Source organism: Ochlerotatus camptorhynchus, unplaced genomic scaffold (genome assembly GCF_037179485.1).
Source record: "Ochlerotatus camptorhynchus isolate MF236.1 unplaced genomic scaffold, CSIRO-AGI_Acam_v1.1 ptg000624l, whole genome shotgun sequence".
Lineage (NCBI taxonomy): Eukaryota > Metazoa > Arthropoda > Insecta > Diptera > Culicidae > Ochlerotatus > Ochlerotatus camptorhynchus.
In genome coordinates this window covers 483,393-501,671 of record NW_027041103.1, presented here as the reverse complement: position 1 = coordinate 501,671, position 18,279 = coordinate 483,393, and the positions used below count along the sequence as shown (strand labels likewise).

Below are 18,279 nucleotides of genomic sequence, written 5' to 3'. Positions count from 1 at the left end.
GGAATTCTCTCAGGAATCCGGTTTAAGGTGTTTCCTTGTGGAGTCCATTTTTCCATCACACCTCACAATTTCATGAGCACACAACTCAAGATCTACGAGGTTTATGCATCTGTAAATTTCAGACATTGCTTGCTTCTCCGCAGCAAACAACAAGTAGTAGTTTCAGCTACGTGCATTCACAGAAAGCTTAATATTTTCACATGTGAAATTGCTAAGTGTAACACGAAAAAGGACGCTACAGGGAATCACCTTAAATACTCTTCCCTCCCTCTTCTCTCTCTCTCTGGTATATTACCAACCGTCCCATTTTCCGACCGACTCTGATCGCGTTAATCGGCTAAAATATAAGCGACAACGCTTGTAAAGAATATATAAAAAAGAGTTATGTCCTAGACACGACCACTCACTCTTTGCTCGACTGTTGAGCTGTTCAGTTCGTTTTCTTTTTCGCTCGAGTTCTCGCTTCGATTCGGTTTGTGCTGTCGCGTTGCGCCGTGGAAGCGTCGCCACCTTCGCGCGTTCTGGCAAGTTTACTGCAACTTGCCAACACGAAACAAATGGTGCGTAAACGTACCAATGATTCAGCAGCGGGCCCTTCAAAGAAGGTGGTAATCCAGCACAGCGCGTCGCAGGATGACGCCGGAAAACGGGTACTGCAAGCCAACCAGTTTGCGGTGCTCCCCGAAGAAAATGGCGATGGTGACGTCGTTCCCATCGCTGCAAGAGAGCGGATTCCCCCGCTTTTCACGCCGGAGAAGGATGTTGCCAAGCTGCGTGCCGAACTGGCAAAACACAAGCTGCTGCCTCGCTTCAAGCTTTGCAGCATCGGCACCAAAATCATGTGCTCCAGCCTGGAGGAGTACAATCAAACAGGATGTTTCCTAAAGGAAAACAACGTTGACTTCTTCACGCACGATCTGCCATCGAGCAAGCCACTGAAGCTGGTATTGCGTGGATTACCGTCGTTCGAGGCGGCTGTGGTTAAATCCGAGCTGGAGCGGCTTGGGCTCAAACCTGAGGCGGTGTTCCCAATAAACCGGCGTTCCAACCACAACACCAGCTTCCGTGACCAGTTGTTCCTGGTGCACTTCACGAAGGGATCCACCAGTCTAGCGGCTCTGAGATCCAAAATCCGGGACCTGTTTCAGGTCATCATCAGTTGGGAACATTACAAATCCCAACATCGTGATGTTACGCAGTGTATGAACTGCCTCTCCTACGGCCATGGCACCAAAAACTGCCATATGAAGACTATCTGCGGCAAGTGTGCTGGAACTCACTCGACTGCGTCCTGTGAGCAAGATGATGACATCGAGCCAACGTGTGTCAACTGCGGTGGTAACCACCAAGCCTCCAATCGCGGATGTCCCAAGCGAGTGGAGTTCATCAATATCCGTCGGAAGGCTACGATCAATAATCAGCCTGGTCGCCTCCGTAATCATCGTTCGCCTCCTGCACGCACGGAAGTCCAGTACCCAGCTCTCCAGCCCCGTCGACATGTTCCGAACTTAGAACCACTTCCGCTCAACAACCAACAAGTCAAGCATGTGAGTATTCCTAACAATCGAACAGTCCAGCATCGTCTCGCTGCTGCTGCTGCCCAGCCAATGCCAGGTCCCTCCACCGCCCCTGGTTTATCATACGCTGGTGTTGTCTTAGGTGAGCCTGTCGACGATTCTCCGTTCACCTCGGAGGAACTTGTGACGCTCGTGGCCGAGGTCATCATCATCTTGCGCACCTGCAAGACTCGATCTGAACAGCTTCATGCTGCCCTGTCCCTTGTCACTAAGTATGGACCGTGAAGCCATCAAGATCGTAAATTGGAACGCTTGCTCCTTGAAGAGCAAAAACATCGAGTTTGTTGAGTTTCTCAATGAACGAAACCTCGACATTGCCATCATAACTGAAACCCACCTGAAGCCTGAAATAAACGTCTACCTTCCCTATTTTCGGCTCGTGAGGCTAGATCGAACCAACTCTGGAGGAGGAGGAGTGGCTATTGCAATAAGGAGAAACATCTGCTGTCGACTGATGCCCAGCTTTCAGCTGAAGATCATCGAAGCCGTAGGGGTGGAAGTTTCTACTCCTATCGGCCCCATCACCATCGTCGCGGCTTACTGCCCCAAACAAGTCAACATCAGGGACGGATCGGCAGCAGATCTGCGACGAGATATTATCAAGCTAACACGACGACGGGAAAACTTTATCATCGCTGGTGACCTGAACGCCAAACATCAAGCTTGGGGCAACAATCGGCGCAATCAAAACGGCACCATCCTGAACAACGACCTGCAGGAAGCGCAGTACAACATCTTGAGTCCGGAAACTCCCACCCGGTTGAGTCGGTCCGGTGGTCACGCTACCATCGATATCTTCATCAGCAACATGGGCAACAACATCGCTCAACCTATCACCTATCAGGAACTCAGCTCGGACCACTACCCGGTGGTGACTGAGGTAGGATCCTCCGTAAATCGATTTGAAGCTTTCCGGCGCAACTATCATCGTGTTGACTGGGGTCAGTTCCAACATTGCGTCGACACCGCTGTAGACTACGATGTCCAACCGGAATCGTCCGAAGATGTTGACCGGTGTCTGCGCTCCATCGATCAAGCAATTTCCCGGGCCAGGGAGCTACATGTGCCAGTATCCAGACAGGTGAGTAATACTCTGAACCTTGACAGGCCTACTAAAGACCTCATTAGACTCCGCAACACGATTCGTAGGCAGTACCAGCGTACTGGGCTGCCTAACCTGAAGACCAATTGCAACCGTTTGAACAAAATCATCCAAGCCAGGATGGTGGATCTCAGAAATATCGATTTTGCAAACAAGATTCGCTCTCTCCCAGATTGTGCTAAGCCATTCTGGAAAATGGCAAAGATTTTGAAAAATAAGCCGAGGCCCATTCCTCCCCTTTCCTCTCCTAACCAAAATTCGGACCCATCTTTACTAACAACCCCATTTGAAAAGGCCAATGCTCTTGGACAACACTTTGTAAATTCACATAACCTTGGCCACGCCATGGTGAGTCCCCACGAGCCTGCAGTATCACAGGCAATGGCTAGTGTCGCTGCCACCCCCGTAGTTGTCCCTGACGAAAGTAGAATATCGGCTGATGAGGTGATAGCAGCGATTAAATCAACAAAGAACATGAAGGCCGCTGGTGTCGATGGAGTGGTCAACCTCGAGCTGAAAAACTTGAGTGTTGACTTCTTCAAGCACCTTGCAGTGGTCTTCAACAAGTGTTTAATGCTTGGCTACTTCCCTGCATGCTGGAAGTTAGCCAAAGTTATTCCAATTCACAAACCTGGCAAAGACCCTACCAGTGCCAAAAGCTATCGCCCCATCAGCCTCTTGTCCTCCATCTCGAAGCTATTCGAAAAATTGATAGTCAGCCGTCTGCTGGTGTTTTCAAATGATAATAACATCTTTCTCAAACAGCAATTCGGGTTTAGGAAAGACCACTCTACCATCCACCAACTCGCACGGGTTACTAACATCATCAAGCGGAACAAGTCCGTTTCCAATACATCTGCCATGGCATTGTTGGACGTCGAGAAGGCGTTCGACAATGTCTGGCATGATGGTCTAGTGTACAAGCTGCATCGATACAACTTTCCGAACTACCTCGTGAAGATCATCAAAAACTACTTGTCGGGCAGATCATTCCAGGTCTACTTGAACAATGTCTCCTCTGATACGTTCAACGTTGATGCAGGGGTCCCTCAAGGTAGCCTGCTTGGGCCTATCCTATTCAACATTTTCACGTCAGACGTTCCTCCCCTGCCGGGTGGTGGTATCCTGTCAATGTTCGCAGATGACACCTCCATCATCTATAAGGGTCGAGTGATCCGTGCTCTGGCGAGTAAACTACAATTAGGCCTGGATGTTTTGTCCGACTATTTTAAGAGCTGGAAGATTTGTATCAATGCAGCTTAAATACAAACCATTCTGTTTCCACATTCGTATTCACCTCGGCTTGTTCCGCCTGCTAACGTCAAGATCCATCTTGATAGCACTCCCATTGAATGGTCGAGTGAAGTAGTCTACCTTGGTCTCACCCTCGATAGCAAATTGCTATTCCGATCCCATGTGGACAAGACATCCACCAAGTGTAACATCTTGATCAGGTCGCTCTACCCTCTGATAAACAGGAAGTCCACCCTGTCCCTCAAAAACAAGCTTGCTGTCCACAAGCAAATCATTCTGCCGGCTATTGAGTATGGTATGCCAATCTGGGAGAGTTGTGCAAAGTGCCACCACTTAAAGCTTCAGAGGATCCAAAACAAGATCCTCAGAATGATCCTTAACAGTCCACCGCGAACTCGTAATTCTGAGATTCACCACCTGGCCGGTCTTCAAACACTCGAGGAGCGAAAGACTTCCACGCTGGAAAGGTTCAGAGTCGCCTGTCTGCGATCAAACCACCAGATCATTCGTGATTTGGCAACCTAGTTTAAGTAGTTAGGTGCTCAAGTAGGTAGGTTATCAAATTTTAACCAAATTGGTTTAAATTCAAACCAAAACAATCCCACAAAGGGTATCCTGTAAATTAGCGCTAAACGCAATCATCACATTAGAATAACCAATTAACTAGAACAAAGATGAAGAGCCAAAGGCTAACCAATTGAAATGTTAAATCAAATGTTGAATACATAAAACCCAGAAAATAAACGTAAATTTTACTACTACTAGACACGACCACAAAATTTGTGTATCTCATATGCATTTTTGACTATAATACTTTATTTTAAATTTTTAAAGTATTTCAATGTTTCGGTTATGGTTCAATTTTGTCTGTGGTTCAATGTTGGTTCAAGTATTTTTCCTGGAATGTAATAAATTATGAAAATTCAAATGAGGGGTCCTAGACAAGCCGATATATATTTTGGAGTAGCACCCCTGTATAGTCCACAAAGACGCCATGCATGTTGTGGGATAAAACAATTGCCAGAAAATACGTAATTTTTTTCAGCAGCTCCATCATTAGTTTTTAATTAGGTCTCTGAAGTAAATAAGAGAGTGAAGGTTGCATTTTATGATAACGCAACAGGTAGTTGTTTTACTTATCATAAGACATATTGAACAAAATGTTGGTTCATATGTCAGCGAAGTAGGGGAGGAAGGGGTATAACGATCATACGGAGTTTAAGCATCTCTTTGTTCTCCAATTTGGAGGGCAACCCTAACATAAAATTATAAAATTATCAACACCAAACGGAAGGAATCCGGGCTGCATTGTTCCATGTTTCTCGGGAATGACTCGGCTAATAGCGAAAGAGAAAAAGGCGACTTGTTTGCTCGTCATTTCAGGCAAATAATATCTTGCTTGCCAAGCTGGAGATACTTTTCGTCTCGTCAACGGCTTTGGATTGGTTCAGATCTTGCTTGGTGAATCGCTATGTACGGATTAAGATTGGCGCGTCGGAATCGGATGTTTTCTCAAACAACTCGGGAGTTGCGCAAGGCAGTAACCTAGGACCGCTACTGTTTTCGATCTTTTTAAACTACGTCGCCTTTCTGATACCATCAGGATCCCGCGTTTTTTATGCAGACGATACGAAAATCTACAAAATTATTAAAAGTCTCTCGGACTGTTGGGATCTCCAGAATATGTTCGGTATTTTTGCTGACTGGTGTTCAAGTAATTTGATGAGTCTAAGCATCGAAAAATGTAACATTATTTCCTATCACCGAAAAATCGAACCAATCATGTTTGACTACCCAACAAACATTGGAAGCAGAATAAGAGCTTATACAGGCAAAAATATGCTTCTTCAGCTAAAACATAGCTTATTCAGCCCTTAATCAGCACAAATTGTTTGTTGTGTATATTCTCTATGGACGCTGTCTTGCTCGTGTAGAGCACATAAAGGATCTCGGCGTTACCGTGGACAGCAGACTCACTTTCAGAATCCACTACAATTACATCATCTCCAGAGCTAATCGACAATTGGGCTTTATTCTCAAAATTGCCGACGAGTTCCGTAACCCGCTATGCCTCAGGTCACTCTACTGCTCGCTTGTGCGATCCTTATTGGAGTCAAGTTTAGTTGTTTGGGGCCCTTTCCATGCTAGCTGGATCTTTAGAATTGAATCCGTCCAACGCAAGTTTGTGAGATATGCTCTTCGTTTCCTCAACTGGTGTGACCCAATAAATTTGCCACCGTACAAGGAGCGTTGCCGTCTCCTGGGAATCGAACCATTAGAGGTGAGACGGACGGTCGCTCAAGCTATGTTCGCTGGAAAGCTGCTTACGGGTGACATTGACTGTCCAACACTGCTGGCTCAGCTGAGAGGCCTCTTCGCCAACGCGACTTTCTGTTTTTGGAACCCCGGCGCCGGCAATTCAACAACTTCTTTTATATGTTCGACTTCAATGTATCAGCTGACGTGTTTCGTCATCGGTTACTTGGCATTCTCCGTTGACCGTAACTATTTAGTTTAAGTTTCATTCATTTAGACAATAATTGTTAGTTGAATTTTTCAATATACAAATAAACATGTAGCGTGTTCGTAGAATGATGCAAATTAGATTACTGTGACTTTTCTCAAATCAAACAGCAAAAGCTCGTAGACAGTTTCTCCACCTGTTCAATATTCTGATAGAAAGCATCATAGTTAAGGTACACCGGGGTAAGTTGAAACGGTACGTTTATCTCTTACTCGAAATGAATATTCACTGTAATGATTTTTGAGAGGCATTGTGTTGACCGCAAACTACTGTATTATAGAAATAATCTCAGTGATTATTCACTTTCACTAAGAGATACATCTACCGTTTCAACTTCCCCACGCGTTTGAACATGCCTCGGTGTTGGAGGCAAACCAGCCCCAGGCTGAAAGCCTCCCTAATAAAGATAAATTAATTAATTAATCATGCCTCGGTGTAGGGTAATGGATTTTGGTGGACGTATATATGTAATTTTCACACTGCGTCTAAATGTATGCCGTGTTTTTTTTCTATGAATATAACATATGGACATGAAAAATATGTGTTTAGTGAAAACTTCTACCTTTCTAGTTTCTAATAATACTAAAGAATGAATAATGTTCTCATAATAAGATTTTATTGATTGTTTTTATTCAGCAATGAATTTGAATCATGGTTGAACCTACTATATACAGTACCATTTGTATGCTCAGAGGCAGGGCCGAGTCTCGTAAATCAATCTACAGCCCCTAAATGAAAGGTATTACAACCACCTTAAAACATAGAACATATATTTTTTGGAATCGGTCAACCGGTTCCGGAAATATGATCGGAACTTGCTACGGTTTATATGAGGCTAATTGCAACCTCAAACAAATAAAACTTATCATGTGACCCGTCAAATCACGTTTGAATTAAAAAAAACTAGTTCAATGGTAGTCATTTCTGGAGTCCTTTTTGATTGGGTCGTATGTAACATTTATGTCAGTTAGAGAGACAGGGTGTTTTGTTTTGGTGAACAAAAAATTGTTTCTATTTTCAATGAGAAGGATAATTCTTTCAAAATGCCCATTAACTAACATCTCAAGAGTGTTGCTATCAACTGAGTAAGGTTACGGAGTTGATACCGTTTCTGTTGAAAATCAAACTTTTTTAACCATTCAATATTATACGACCTTTTGCATGCCGTGTTTTTACATTCGACCGAGCGGTTTAAAAATGTATTATTATGAGTTAAAAACTCACAAAAAATGTAGTTATCTTTTTATGGACCACCCACAACCGTTTAACATTGAATATTTGCAAAATTTGCACTTTTGTTAGGAAAAAACAACAGGTCTTATGTACAGTTTTTACGCTTCTGTCAGATTTGTTACATACGACGATTGACACCCCCATAGAAGTTAGGTGTCGTATGTAAAATTGAGCTATGTTTTGGTCAGTTGGCACATACGACGAACAGTTTTTTGACGATGAAATGAAACAGAAATGAGGTAGCGGGAGCAAATTTTACCTATAGTAAGAGTAAGCAGAGTAGTGTCTGGTAGCATTAAAATGTCAATTTGTTTACATTTGTTGCATATGACCCAATCAAAAAGGACTACAGATTTGAGTGTCCAGTGCCACACTGGTCATACCTGGCCATGTTTCGATCCCCCGGAGAAGTGGCCAGTTTCTGAATATGGTCAAAACCATTGAATCACATTAAAATTCAACAACCAGTTCAATGGCAGTTATTCGGAATAGCCAGGATCCAATCAATTTCCGGAAACTCCTAGGGAAGTATCCAGTTTTAAACTTGGATCAAAATCCATTATGTAATGCCTCAAATCACATGAGAATTCATCTACTTCCTCTATGCTCTGTTTAAGAAAGTTGTGACTAGGAAAGTAAACGGAAAATCATGTTGCTGCATGCAAAGGAAATTGTAAACAAACCGAAGCACACCTGACGACCAATGCAGGAAACAACTAGGTCCAACCATGATACAAATATAAGTTAGGAATTTTGTCAAATATTCAAACTTTTGAATAAAATTAATGCATGCTAGCATGAAGTTTACATCTTTTAGTAGTATTTGTGGTACACCAGTGGACAACCCAACAGGTAGCGCAGCACGGATAACACAACCGACCGAAGCTCCAATGGCGTTTTGCGACAGTTAAATAGCACGCAACACGGACTATTGACCACTTTGTCAAGCAGTTTTGGTGTGACTTTCTACCAGCGATTTCACAAAACTGGAGCAACTAATTTCTATTTTTTTGTGAAACGCACAAATGTTGGCTAATTTTTCGAGGTTCTAGAAGAAAAAATCTCAAAATAATGTTTCATTTCAAAGTTCGAGTCGTAGTAAACGTCATTTTATCTGCTCGAATGAAGTGGTTAATTACCAACAATTAATACGAAACTTACGAATTTAAATTGGCTCACTACTTGACTAGCCTATTGGTCCCACGCAAATTGACTAACGTATCCCATTCTAGTATAAATTCCAGTACTACACAGCAAAAAAAAATGTAATATCGATCACTGTAATTCAAGCTGATGTATGAAATAATGATGTTATAGCAAAAAGCAGATACAATATTACATCAATGGATGTATTTTTTTTTTCGCAAAATCGATGTACATCATACAACGTTATATTACACAACCGATGGATTCCTGGACGGACCTGGTTGCAGCAGTTTGGATGTAATATTCAACAACTTTTTTTCTGTGTAGTAGTGCAGTATGCTTGTTTTTGATTCGCGATGAAAGTTTGACAGATAAAATGAGGGGTTAGTGGATTTTCCTATGTTTCGAGGGGTAAATCGATTAGCTTGGGACCGAATATAGTACCAGAGCTGAGCCAAAAAGTTGAGCTCGTTTCTTCGAGACCTTCTGGTCTTAGAGTTACCTCTATGCTATTACTTTCGCACCTGCGCAAAACGTTTCTGCTTAACAGGACCCAACGGCTTCGTTAGGACATCTGCAGCCATCTCCTCTGTGCAACAGTGAGGAAGCACCACTACTCCCTTGTCAGCTAGATCTTTAGTGTAGTGCATCCTAGTATCTATGTGCTTCGAGCGTCTGGACTAGCGATCTGTTTCCACAAAATCAATGCAGCTGCGGTTGTCCTCCAGTACTACAGTTGGTTCACGTTGAGGTTCCCCAATCTCTTCAAGAAACTGCCGGAGCCAAACCAACTCTCGACATGCTTCCGACAGTGCCATATACTCGGCCTACATGCTAGACAAAGACACGCTTGTTTGTTTGCGTGTATCCTGAATTTGACTTGCGGTCCGAAGGATCACCACTCCAGTCTGCATCACAGTAACCACCGTTCGCAGCTGACAGTTTCAGCTTGTAGTCGGCAGTCTTCAGCAGGTATCGTACAACGCGTTTTAGTTCGACCCAGTCGATCTCCGTTGGGCTGTTAACCTGCCTGCTCAGGATCGTAACACTTGCGGCGATGTCCGGCCTTGTATTCACTGGAACATATAGCAGCGCACCTACCAGGCTGTGGTAGTGCTGGTTCGTGTCCAGCTTCGGGCTGCCTACTTACTTACTACTTAGGGGTCCTGTGCACCACCAGTGGTGCAAAGGGCCAACGCGAAAGACTTCCATCCTGGGCGGCTGCTCGCTTTTGCCTTGACCTGGGCCCAGGTCAGATTCCTATCGACTTGCTTAATTTCCTTATTGAGGCTCCGCTGCCATGAGCCCCTGGGTCTGCCTCTGCTGCGATGTCCTGCCGGATTCCAATCCAGCGCTTGCTTGCAGATTTCGTTTCCGCCCCGTCGAAGTGTGTGGCCGACCCACCTCCAATTTCGCTCTCGAATTTCTGTTGCTATGGGCTTCTGATGACATCGACGATGGAGCTCGGCATTCGAGATCCAGTTGTGAGGCCACCAGGCACGCATTATATACCGCATGCAAACAATTCTGGTTGAATTTATATTGCATTTTGTTGTTTCAATAATACTTATTCATATAAATTCAAAATAGGATTCTTTTTGTTTTAATCAGCCACTTTTCAACTGCAACTATTGTAAAAATAATAATATTCTATTATTAAGCCAACAATAGTTAATTTTAATTTAACATTTATTTGCTGTGTTCATTTTCTGGGTCATGAAAGCAAAAATAGCTACCAACGATTCCCTCGTTTTCACCCGGACAAAAATGTAAACAATAACAATGCTTCCGCGTTCCACGTAAGTATTGTTTTTAATTGTTAATTTCGGGAAATAAGTGCAAGATTTTCGAAAATCTTGAGACTTGAGCTCGGACTTGAGGTAAGTAAGTATGCTGCAATTCGAGCTGCAGTAGATAAATATAATCAATGTTTCTGTTTTTTTTCCTTTATTTTTTTCCGTCGATCATGTTTTCCGTACTGACGAGTACCAATGCTCCCGACGCCAGGAAGGCAGCTCCCACATCTGGACCCTACATATCGACCCATCAACTCATGAACCGGGGGCTTTTATTTTATGCCTCAGAAATTGAATTGCAAATTCTGCAATTTTGTTTTAAAAAAGAAAACGATACATAAAAAAAATTGCCATATTATTTTTGCATCAATAAACATATTTTTATTTCTACGGCGTGAATTTTCAGACTTCATATAATAAATATGATTGAATCAACAAGAAATCTCTTTTAAAAACAAACATATTTTTGTTGTTGACCCAGCTGCCAAATTTGACAGCTTACGTCAAAACCATGAAAGCTCTTGTAAATTCTAACAGATTTCGTTTTTGATTTAACAATCCATGGGTTTTTAGAAACAAAAATACTGGATTGTTGAAACAATAATGATTTCTTTTTGCAGCCAAAACAAAATGAAATTCTTATTGATTTTACGTCAAAAATTATTACTTTTAAAATATTTTTTCTGCGTGTAGATAGAGTCGCCCCCTTCGCCATGTCGTTATTGCCACAAAATTCTGCAAACAGCTCACCGTTCTCGCTCATTTCGCCGAGACCATCCCAAGTAACCAAAAGTTCCGCATTCAACGACTAAAATCACTTCCAAGTTCCGTAAAGTTCAAATAAAGTTCCGATCAACCTTCAAGCTCCATAAAGTTCAAATAAAGTTCCGACAGAACTTTCAAGTTCCATAAAGTTCGAATAAAGTTCCGACAGAACTTTCAAGTTCCATAAAGTTCAAATAAAGTTCCGACAGAACTTTCAAGCCGCATGAAGCAATCCGTACAAGTCTTTATTAGTAACAAAATTTAATGTACGTAAATATGAAATGATCAGTGGCCCGAATAAATCATAATTCTTATATTTATGCAGTGCATCAACATTCTACACAAACATAAAAAAAATAAAAGTTAATTTCCTGGATTCGAACCCGTGTATTCGACATGCGATCTACGAACGCTAACCACTGCGCCACAGATGTGTTGGAACACCAAGCGGGCAAACACCAATTTAAAATTCATCAAGGTGTTGTGTTTCGTATTCAAGTCAGTCAGCTGGTACTGAAAACTCCAACAGTAGGCGGGACAACAGCTCAATTTATTATATCTCAGATGACGCAGCGGTTCGTGCTGGGACTCTCACGCAGAAGGACCGGGTTTATTCTTCAAACAGCTCCAATTCTACTAGGGTGAGTGTACCAGTTATGGTCATACGTTCCTATTATGGTGTGTTCCAATTATGGCCTATGGAATTCCCATAGGCCATAATTGGAACACACCATAATAGGAACACACCATAATAGGAACGTATAACCATAACTGGTACATCTACCCTACTAATACTAATACTACTAATACTATTAATACCACAATACACATTAATACCTGCCTTTAGAAATAACTTTCATAAAAGTGCGAACAAAATATAGAATTGGTGTAGAGGACAAAAATCTTTTTTCATTTATTTTCTAAAAGTTACGTTCAAGTTCCGCCAGAAGCTGCTAAGAATGCTCTTCAATTATGATACCGAAACTTCTTATAACGACTTAAAAATGAGGCTGGTTAGAATTCTATATACCACCACCAACCAAGCTGCTTAAGCCACATGTCGAGAGCACAGCGAGCAGCAGCAGAATTTTTTGCACCACCAGCGGACGATTCCAGACGACGCACGGGCAGGTACACTGAAACAAATCGACATGTACCGTTTATTGGATCCATCTTATAACATAGCAATGTCAGCAGATTTATTCATTCTATGTGATGATTGATAGATTCCATTGGATTATCACTTAAAAACTATGACTGCGATATGGAATGATTTCTATCGTAATTTTACATACTTAGTACTTGATAATACTTTGCTTCGAACGTGGTTAGCGAAGGTAAGAAGTATATGAATATTGTTTGATATATTTCATGGTGAAAAACTGTTGATATGTCATGGGTGGGAACAGACATCTAGAAACTAATGGAAAATCATATAAGTTTGCACTATGAGAAAATTCAGTAAAATATACCTGTTTTCATGATGAATATTGCTCACTAAAATATATATCTTATAAGATAATCATGTATATTTTATTGGAGTTGCTTTTACTGATTTTTGACGTTTGTTGATATGTCGCGTGTAAATAGACATGTAGAAACTATTGGACTGTCATTTAACTTTGCAGTATAGGAAAACATGTATACCTCATTGTAATAGCTTGCTTTGATTTTTGACGTTTAAAGATTGTAAACAGATCTATCCCAATCATTAAATAGTCATATAGAAATGCCTTTTAAGAAATCCAACAGCAAGCATTTGTTTTTGCATGTTTTTCTGGGATGAATATCGCTTCCAATAAAATACATCTTACATGATTGTTCTTTATAAATTATTGAAACAATTTTCAACGATGTTAACGTACACTCATTAAAATGATTAGTTGAACTAAATACTACTAACAACAATGATACTGTATTGAATAATCTTTGTTTGTTATTGTTTCATATGATAATTGGTTCCAGAAAAGAATGTATTGAGATTGAAAAAAAAAATGATTCTACTGTAATATTTACTTTGCTATGATTCTAATTGTAAGCCTTCTACACGGCTAATTCAGATTCCAGCCCTAAGTAGTATTCGAACTTCATGAGCCAGTTCTATCAAATCATATAATTTAGTCGTTGATTTATTGCACACAGGTGCATTAAGAAAGATTGGAACAAACCACACCACCGAAACGGAACATAAATTTGTCAGTGCTATTTGTCTTCACTCTAGCAAAACGAGCATAAAGTTGCACTACATTCCATGTCGGGAGAGCTGTTCTTACTTCATGCTATTTGAACGAGCTCAATCTTGAAGTCAGCCGTGGCCCAATGGAATCGAGCACAGACACCAAAAGCATCACACCTCAACAGATCTTGATCGAATCCCAAATCAGCTACAATAAAAAAAAGGCACAACTGTGAAAGCTCCCACTGCCTGATGTTTATTTTTCGAATTTATTTTTAGAAATCGATTAAATATATGTGTCAAAAGAAGAAGTAAATTTCATGTTATTTTCACATAAACTTTACTTCGATTGATTTATGACACATATATTATATTGTGGTGAAAAGTATAGCTTATGCCTATGGGTTTCAAATCCATTTCAGTTAATTATTATAATTTGATCGATTTTCATTTATCATATGACGATCATATAAAAGTTACCAAATTATCAGCATTGTAAATGTATCAGATATTCATATAGAATTTACCTGACACATTTTCAATCATATCATTTTCAATGGATTATCTTATAGCGCAAATTTATTAGACTTCCACATAACAGGAATATGTCAAATTCGTTCAGTGTAAATAGTTTTGTCACTATTTCTTCTCTTTCGGCAGAAAGGCAGGATGGCAAATGAGGTAACTTGACTCTCAAGCACTCGCGATTTACTTTCCGCAAAATAAACTTTATTTTAACTTATTTAACTACTTTTATTTCACTACATTACAATATTTTGCTACGATATTAATTCACTTTCACTTTCACTTTCACTGGTTTGTTTTTATTCTCCTTCGTACTGATGATTGATGTGGAAGACGTCGTTGCCAAAAAGAGGTTGACTCCTATCACTCTTCGGCTTTTATAACAGGGCGCGGCGGAAGATGATACAACGCCATGCTACCAACTAAATTTCCCTTTTGGGCGTTTATCGCCGTCGAGCTACGGGGGGTTTTACAATGCGGTCGATGAGCAACAGGTGGCGCGTCGATGCACTTTCGTTGTCACGAACACCACAAATAGCCTTTTATCAGAACTTTTGGTTACTTGGGATGGCGTCCCATGACACGCTCATAGTCCGTGTTGTCGGAGCCGATCTTCGCATTGAAGTCGCCAGTGTAGATCTTGATGTCACCCTTTGGAACCTTATCCACGACGGCATTCAGTTGACTGTAAAAATTCTCCTTGTCCTGTAGCTCGGCAGCATCGGTTGGCGCATAACATTGGATTATGGTAAGGTTACGAACCCGTGTTCTAAATCTGGCAACGATTATCCTCTCATTAACAGGCTCCCACTTCATTAGCGCAGCACTTGCCTGGACGCTAAGTAGGAGACCAACTCCACGATGGCGGGTGTTTTCACCTCGAATACCAGAGTATAGTAGTACCTGTGCCGAGGGCAGTTTGTATTCTCCAAAGTTTGGCCAACGAACTTCACTCAGTCCCAGGATTTCTAGCTTCATGCGTTGTACCTCGTTGGCGAGTTGTGCCAGTTTACCCTGCTGGGCTAACGTCAATACATTCCATGATCCAATTCGTGTCCGTTGTTTTGCCCCAAAAGTCGTTGCCGTTAAATCAGTTCGATGTCTTTCTCTGTTGGTTTCTGTGACAATTGTAAAGGTTTCAGAGACAGTAGGTGGTTGGCCTAAGGTCTGCTATCCGCCGTGATGGGGCTGCCATCTTAGGTGTAGCTTCCGGGGAAGAGCATTTCTTATTCAGCCGCTGGATGCCAGTCAGACGCTGTTTGAGCCGCACCTCCATGGTGAACAGACGCTTGGGTTGGCGAAGCATTTCCTCTATTACCGTGCTATGGTTACCGCGCCAGTGTTCGCGTCGCTCCTACTCACTCTGCTATTGTCGAATTGACAACATTGCCCAGGCTACGCCAACCAGCTGTGTCCATGTTTCAGCTGGCAGTCTTTTGTGATCATATGACTCGTGGAGGCGTGAGGTAGGAACTTGTGAGGACCGGAGCTAGGTATATCGTATATAACCAGGATCGAGCGGAATACTCGAGCCTTTCGCGTTCTGCAGACCGAAACACTGCGCAAGAACCTATATGAAAACGTTCTGGTCCAAACAGAAGTATCCTTCACGGTCTCTTGACACTCGAACTCCTAGGAACTGGTTCATTTCTCCCAGCGAAGTCAAAAAAATCTTCTTCTACAATTCAGCTTCGATCCGCTTGATCTCCTTCTGAGTTGTGCTCGCGACCACCATGTGGATAACGAGGTACACGACTCCTCCGTCCGGCAACGCCTTCACGTACAGGCACGGATCTGATCCCGATTGCGAGCAACCAAGCAGACTTGACGTCCAGGTGATAAACTGACATCTTATTCTGTCCAGCGATCGTTAGGAGAATCCGCAAAGTCGTCTGAGTTGCCACCGAAGTGAAAACGGCATCGTAATCGACTCCGAACTTCTGCGAAAACCCTCTTGATACAAGTCGCGCTTTGAACCGAGACACGTTGCCCACGCTGTCGTGCTTCTTCTTATACACCCACTTGCAGCTTATAGGAGCACGACCAGCAGGTAGCTCAACAAGTCAGTGCAGTTTCGAACCCCTTCGGATATGGTTGTGTTTAAAGTTGGCTCTCTGTTTTGTGCGTGCGTTCGTTTTCATAGTTTTCGGTCTATTAAGCACAACCATCGGCAAAACCTGCACTAAGTCTTTCTTAATTTAGCGGAGTTTAGCACCAAACGAAATGTTATTATTACAGATGACTTCCAAATTTATTAACCTTTCCTATGTACCGTTAGTTCTGATAAGGGGTCGCGAACTATTTGTTTATTGTTGAAAATGCAAAACTACTTCAGGCGGCTCAACTTGGCCTTCGGATCTTCATTAAAACGCCACTGGGATTCTCTTTGGCCTATCGAACGGAAAGAAAAGTGAATTCGCGTGCGCCTTTTGGTTTGGAGATCTTATTTTGCGTTCTTCAACACTTTGTCTTGAAGCTATTGAATAGAAACATCGTACAAAACGTGTGTTTGACACGTTCACGCCGCAATCAGAGATATATTTGATGTTTTCGTGGTAAACCCCTGAATTGGTACTGCTGAAATGGAAGGGAATTTGATCTATCTACACGTCCACGGAATCAGTTGAGAGACATACCATTGTGCTTGTTGATTGGCGATGGGATGGAATAGCTCCAAGAAATTAATCGATGGCTGTAGGATGGATATCTCTGATGTGGCAAATCCCGAGTCACCTTCAACTATAAATTCCAGGTTATCTCATGGCTCGGGATTTTGTTCGGTTGCCACCTAACTGAAGCTGTAAATCGTAGGTTTCTGGAGTTCCTGTATTGGAGTTTCAGCTTATTTATCAAGTAATTTGATTCACAACCCAACAAACATTGAATGTTGAATAAGAGCTTATTCAGACAAAAATAAGCTTCTTCAGCTTAAAAATAGCTTATTCAGCTGTTGATCAACTCGAATTGTTTGTTGGGAAGGGCACTTTTAACTAAACATTTGTTACGGTTACCCGGTAGCGGTAGAGCAGAACTACCATAGGGCGGACCAATCACAAACACTTAGGGCAATGTGCACCAACAAATCAAACAAAATCATGAGAACATAACTTGTCAACAAACGTGTATTCTCATTGCCCACATATTCTCCCCTCCTAGCTCCTGCTCCTCTCTCTCTCTTTCTATCTCTCTCTCTCTCTCTCTCTCTCTATCTCTCTCTCTCTCTCTCTCTCTCTCTCTCTCTCTCTCTCTCTCTCTCTCTCTCTCTCTCCTACTCTTATTACTCTTCCTGGTCCTGTCTAATGCTTGCCAAACAACATAACTCTTCTCTTTTCCTTTCTTTGGCTTCGCAAAGCTTCCGCCCACCACGTATATAGGAACGTACTCACAGCATTCTTCTCCTGCACGCCATCGATGTTGTCGCTAAGGGGCTCACTGCATGTCCTCGGGGCTCGCGATTGACTAGCTTCCCGAGACCGACGTCCTGTTGGTCACTCGCCGCACGGTACCAACGCTCGCCGTCACATGGGCCTCCTTAGTTGGTCCTCGTCTCACCTCCGTCTTTGACCATCGAGCGGTCCAATCACTTGCCGTCACACGGAGCTCCGTAGTCGGTCCTCGTCGTACTACCGTCTTTGACCATCGTGTGGTCCAATTCCGTCGACGTCAGCCGGCCTTCCTGCACATCCCGAATCTTGAGACCGTGGCAAAATAAAGCGCTGACCAAGAGTCCATTTCGTGACCAGTGCGTGTGCACGTCTTCTACGGGCGGTTAGCGTTGGAAGTGGTTTGGCCGGCTGTACTGTCCACCCGTCTACTTTGTCGGCACTCTGCACCCGTACCGGAACTTTTCTACCTGGTGTGCCAGATGCCACTATGGCGGTTCCACCAATAATGATCTTTTTTCACTGCCGCTTTTCTTCTCCGAACCAGCAGCCACGGTGTCGTTGTTCGTGTGCGTGCGTTCTCCTCCTTTCGTGTAGTCTCGAACGGAAAACGATCTCGCACCACGGTGTCAAACACGAGAGATGGGCAAGACAATTTCTTGTGTGCTTACGTTTTCAAGCCAGGAAGGGGTTTGGACTTTTTGCTATAATATCTGTGTTACTATTTTAATTGCATTTTGTACTATTATTTTACTAATGTAAGATTCTAAACTTCATTCCTCGTTCTGCTTGCGAATG

At 42.5% G+C, this 18,279-nt stretch overlaps 1 protein-coding gene across 1 annotated transcript in view; it reads right to left on the bottom strand.

Moving 5' to 3' along the window:
* The window catches only part of LOC135714164 (uncharacterized), a 29,120-nt gene extending 11,382 nt beyond the window's left edge, over positions 1-17,738 (bottom strand). Inside the window, exon 1 of the mRNA XM_065237457.1 lies at positions 17,683-17,738. Within this exon, the coding sequence (XP_065093529.1) occupies positions 17,683-17,738 (56 nt within the window). The remainder of the gene's footprint in view (positions 1-17,682) is intronic.
* Between the last annotated feature and the right edge of the window lie 541 nt (positions 17,739-18,279).